Source organism: Centroberyx affinis, unplaced genomic scaffold (assembly GCF_046629955.1).
Source record: "Centroberyx affinis isolate AG114_WGS23_722 - 3 ecotype Tasmania unplaced genomic scaffold, CSIRO-AGI_Caff_v1 ptg002237l_1, whole genome shotgun sequence".
NCBI lineage: Eukaryota > Metazoa > Chordata > Actinopteri > Beryciformes > Berycidae > Centroberyx > Centroberyx affinis.
In genome coordinates, this window is record NW_027280533.1 from 11,848 (window position 1) to 17,780 (window position 5,933).

Here is a 5,933-nt window from a genome sequence, read left to right on the forward strand (position 1 = left end):
AACTTTTATTTATAGACCACCACTGATCTAGCATTGTGATCTACAGGTCATTTAATGGCATACTATTTTATTTTATGACAGTAGGTGGCAGTAGGCTACCTTTCTATAACTTCACTGGAACTGGGTAGGCAAGTACAGGCACCAATCCTGTTCATAATCCAAACGCTTGGAGAAAGGACAGTCACGTTGTACCCTCTCACTTCATTTCCTGTGTTTCAGGATTATTATAATCTGTTAACAGCACCAAGCCTGAGACCCGTTACATTTACTTAAACACATTTTCCCATGGTTTTGCTCTGCATTGGAAGCTGTCAGTGTTTCAGATACACTGGAGCTCAAAACACGGACTAAAGCAATTCACCTCGCCCCAATCTGATTTTCAGTGATGTTCCTCTCCCATAAGCAAGTTAAAACCTCCATGCTACTTGTATGACAACCCGGTGGGTGCCAGTGTTTGCTCAAGTACACAGGCAACAAAGAAAACTGAGGAAACAATAAAAGGCCTCAGAAAATCACCGCACTGTTCACTGCTTACTATCATGGTGCTGGTACCGCATGATAGTATAAACGCCAGTCATAAATACAACTTGCCTTTTACAGCTTTGCTGGTGGGGCTGTTCCTCTGCATTTTGCTCTGTTTTTGGAATACCTAATTTATTCAGAGGCATGATGAATATATGGCTCATGGGGCTTGCGTAAGAAGCAGAGACAGGCACAGAGCAGATGTCTTTGAATGCTTTAGTGATGAAGTTGCACAGGGTTACAGAGTTACAGATAATATAGATGAGAACAGATGTATGGATGTATGGTGAATATTGAATACAATGATAAACCATTACTATACAGTATGTTGCTACTGGAACATATTATTGCTGATTATCGAGTTAATAGATTAATTAACATAAGACATAACACCCATTAATGTGAAAATTAGAGATGAATAAATCAGCCATCAGCGTTTCAGTGTATCTGAAAAAACACCCAAAACCCATCAAAATACCCGTCACCATAATCACCACAAAACTATTGAATATTAAACGAAAAATCCACCCTTGGATACTCTCACACTGTTAGATATCATCAATCTGTGATGTTCAGTGCATTCCACAAGTTATTTTGTGATGAAGTGTTGTAATTTACTTTTTGGGTGTAGCAACACTTTCCCTCAACCTGCCTCATCTACTTCTACTTCAGTTAGCCATTTTCCCAGAATGCCTTCTTACAACCCCCAGAGAACGTGCCTGAACTTGTTGCTTTCAATCAAAGGTGGGTGTGTGGATATATGAATACACATAGTTAGCCACTAATTTGGGAACACTGGGGTAATTCTATTATCACAGCCACGCCCCCCTTACTCTAAATGCAACATGTCTTGTGGCTGCATTGCATTCTGGTCTATTGAGGCTACTGTTGGTGGAGAAATTGGTGTCTCTGCCTCTTCTATGATGAGAAAGCCGAGACAAAAACCCATGCTCTTTGATTCTGAGGGATTGACACCAAAATGTGACATTTACTTTGATATTTAAATCGCAAAAAAAATTCAGCTATCAAATTGCACTGTAGCTGCACTGGATATATCTTGACGTGACGTGATGTCATCTATGTTTCACCAGTTAAACATCAATCAGCATACAACAAAATGAGCCTAGAAATGCAAGATACTGTACATTGTCAATTGCTGTTTATAACAGTTTTAAGTGATTCAGGGGGGATTTTTCCTTTAACACATCTGCTGTCTTGTCCTCTTCACATGGTGAACAGCAAGTGACCGCTGAAGCTGCTAGTGCGAGTACTATCGTCATAGATCCTTGTGTTGTGCCAGAGACGCAGAAACACGACATCTCCGACCTCCAGAAGCAGTGACACACCATTAGCGGCAGTCCCATAACCAGACTTCCGGTGTTCATAGGCCATAAATATCTGCTCTTTATTCTTGACCAACATGGCGGAGGAGGCAATCGAAGCATGCCCATATGCGCTGACATAGAACTGGAAGTGGTACACCCCCCTCACTGGTGCGGTGAAGACACCTGGAACAAACAGCTTATCGGTCAAACAGCAGAGATTCTGTATTAAAGGACGACTGGGTTCTGTTTGGGTTGGTCAAGTTATATGAATTGTATGTAATTTTTTGTTATTGTTCAATTCCATAGTGCAATATAATATATAATATATAATATACCTGTGTGGGGGTTGTAGGCATTTCCGATGTTTGTGGCGACACGTCTGAAAACTAAATTGGTGTGTGCCTTGTAGGGTCCAGTGTATCCATGGCCAGACGCCAGTAGTGAGGCTGAGAAAGCCACCTGTTTGACTGAAATGACACAAACATATATTTTCTTCTAGTTTCAAATGTCAGTGTTGCATATGTAACTGTGCTACTGTTGTCAGTCACATTATTTAATATCATGACTGAAAATACACGGCAAAATGCATTTTTCTTTTCTAAATGGGTTAGGGTTAGATTAGGGTTAGTTAAAACAAAAATCAAAATATTAAATGGAAAATGTTTAAAAGTGAATATAGAAGATCCAAATAAATGTTTGTTTAAAATTGTAATAATTTTTAACAAATGTCAGAAAGAAACTGTTTATAAAATCCACTTTGTTTATAGATTGCATTATACTGAGGGAGAATAAAAATGAGTCATTATGCATGGGTTTTGGACCTCGCATTTGGGTGTAAAATGCCATTAAAAAGCCGTCTCATGCTACTGTGTATATACATGCTTGAACAAGATACATTAAAAAATATATATATTTCTTTAAAGCATCGTGAATTTGAAATCTACGTTCATGCTCAATCAAAATAAAATCTTTATGCTGATTTTATTGTTTGTTTTATTGATTGTAGACTTGGCTTTCACAGAGGCAAGGGCGGTTGCTTGAGCTGAACATGAAGGTGATTTAAACATTCAGAATATTAGTATGGATAAATTTGTCATGCAAAGTCTGAGTCCTACTCAAGTCGGTCCTTTCTCCATAATACCTTGTAACTGTCTCTTCAGGATGTCCACCTGGCTCTTCTGCTTCTCCAGTTCTCTTAGCCTCTTTGCCTGTGCTACAACAATACACATACACAATATTGATCAACCGAGGAGAATGTATTTTGAACATTGCCAGATGGCCAGATTTTTAAAGCCGTCTGCTTGAACATCAGTCTTAAAATCCTACCTTCATTTTCTTTCTGCAAGTAAATCATCTTTACATTCAGGTTAACCAGTTGGATGTATTGCTGGGAGTGAGGGGAGATCACACATGTTGGTTTTCCCGCCTGCCCTCCACACAGACAGTAGCCCAGCAACAGCAACCCAAACACAGTGGTCCCCATGGATAGACTGGCTACATGACCTTCTTCGGGTAAAGTGTGCGCTTCTATTCTAGTCTTTATATACAGTCCCCAAACCTGTTATGTTCAGATTCAGAGGAAAACACACACCGGATTCGTTTGTTGACAATTTGGGATGAGCCCAGGATGTTCCGTTTCACACGAAACAAGTTCAAGTTCCAATTTATTTATATAGCCTAGCACACTTAAAAACAACACTTTCCATGCGCCCTGCACATCCAACCTGCTTATCAGGATTGCGCAATTGGGAAGGACAATCAGAAAGAGAGGAGAGTGTGTCACTGCCGTGGAAAAGGAGGCTTACAGAGAATTCTTCACCTAAATATTGCAATTATTTCCTATCAGACATTGTTTGGACAAAATACACTTGGATCACTTGGACAGCGTGTTAAGTTTCCGTCTTTTAGAATGATTAAAAACAGCACACCACAGCATTTTTTAAACTTTTTGTTGGTAGTAATTTAGAGTAGTCTCCAGACCCAGTACCGTGATCTGGAGTGGAAGAGGTTTCAAAGTGGGTTTTCTTTGTTCAGAGAAGAGATGCAAGGCAAGGCAAGGCAAATTTATTTATATAGCACATTTCATACCCAAAGGCAACCCAAGGTGCTTTACAGAGTACACAGGCAAAAGCACAAGAAACAAATGATAAAAACATTAAAAGCGAGCAAGCAAAAGTACATAGAATAAAAGCAATAAAAGCAAACAGGCAAATGCACACAAAATTTAAAAAAAAAAAAAAAAAAAGTTAGTATAAAAGAAAATTAATTAAAAGCAATGGTAAACAGGTAGGTCTTTAGCTTGGATTTGAAAGTAGTCTGCATTGGCTCAAGTCTCAGCTCCACTGGCAATTTGTTCCACATTTGAGCAGCATGGAAGCTAAAGGCAGCTTCACCATGTTTTGTTTTTACTCTGGGAACAGTCAGTAATCCAGAACCAGCCGACCTAAGAGGTCTGCAAGGTTCGTATTGGGTCGTATTGAATGTAAAACACAATTAGGCCTACTCCACTCAGATTGTTTAACCAACTAACTTAACGGAACGTGTTGAGTAAGTTGACTTTCTGTCTTAGACTGATCATTGTAGTGTAACGGGGTGGAGGACATGAATACAGGTTTTCTTATAATTGCAGGTACAATATACAGACAAAAAGGCATAATAATAATCTTTAATATAGCCCCATGCGGCAATGAACGGGCTCCAAGCACAATGTGCTAAATTGTCCAAAGATGAGAAACCTCATGTGAGCTTACAGAGAATAGTGCCCTCATGTGACCAAGTGTCTCGAGACTTGGCAAGTCCTATCCTTGGACACAATAGCATTGCAATGACATAGAACTCATTTGGATGTAAAATCACAAACACTGCAAATTCACACTTCAACTATTGGTCATTTGAGCACCTCAGGTACAATGGAAGTGAATAATATCAGTATTTTTACTGCCCCCACCTGGGGTTTGAACTCATGACCCTTGCCTCCGAAGGCAGTTGACATACACACTGAGGCAGTGATGTCATTGTTGCGTTTCTCCCAGTATGACTTTACGAGTGCTTGGTTTTAAAACTGATGAATTTTAGAGAACTTTGATGGTTTTAATGTCCAAGATTGTCTTTTGCCACTGTTATAATGGAATCTGCTTGAACAAAGGAGGCAGTAGAAAAACTGTACAATTAAATTGAACTAATTTTGTGTACTGAATATGGCCATTTTTCAATTGTGGGCATAATTCTGTTTTAGGGTGTATAAAATTTGAGGTTACATAACTGTAAAACTGTAAAATAATTTTATAGATCATTTTCAACTTTTCCACTTTGAGAATGTTTTCTCATTTTTGATCAAGCTACACAAAATAAGACCCTGAATACATTACTTGAGTTTGTGGGTAAAATTATGATTTGTATATGTATCCCTGTTGTTCTGTCTGTCAGCCCTTACACCCCTTAAACAGTCTCTGCGTTGTGTTAATTTTAAAGTATATTGACTCCAGGGTGGACAGAGAGAGGAGACAGTGGTACAGAAGGGAGACACGAGTCCTGATGGCGGTTGAGGCAGAGCGGGTTTTCTGCATTTAATAGCTTGTTTTCTCTCTTGCAGCACCACACACAGCATACAGGCAGCTGACAAAAAACTACGGCAACACAACAGAAAGGAAGGATACGCAAGGAGGTGACAATACGTGCCAAAAAAATGCAAGAACGCCCTCTACTGGCGATATAGTGTAACTCACTTCCTTGTGTATAAAATATAGGCCTATGTACTGTATGTCCTCACAATATTTTGGACATATTATACATTTGGACACATTATAGCTTTTGGGTGGACAAATTTGCACGTGACATAGATATACCTATGACTTGTAATGTCACAGACCACAACTAATTTTAGTTAATAATTAAAGTTTAGTTAATAATTAAATCTATACATATACTGTAACCATACTTCTGATCTATTTTATGTGGTTGGTGATACTTAAGAAAACGCAAACACAGTTAGAAACACTCATAATGTCAACAGACTGGTGGTTTGTGTGTCTGAGTGTCTGGTTCACACCTCAGCTTGTAGTTTCCAGTGTCGTCCACAGCAGGGGG

The 5,933-nt window shown here is 39.1% G+C and overlaps 1 protein-coding gene across 1 annotated transcript; it reads right to left on the reverse strand.

Moving 5' to 3' along the window:
• Positions 1–731: 731 nt before the first annotated feature.
• LOC139655348 (complement C1q-like protein 2) lies at positions 732–3,346 on the reverse strand. Its single transcript, XM_071532734.1, has 4 exons — positions 3,174–3,346; positions 2,989–3,060; positions 2,183–2,314; positions 732–2,030 (listed from the first exon to the last, which is right to left on the reverse strand). The coding sequence occupies exons 1-4, from the start codon at positions 3,328–3,330 to the stop codon at positions 1,747–1,749; spliced, it is 645 nt and encodes a 214-aa protein (XP_071388835.1). The 5' UTR covers positions 3,331–3,346; the 3' UTR covers positions 732–1,746.
• Between the last annotated feature and the right edge of the window lie 2,587 nt (positions 3,347–5,933).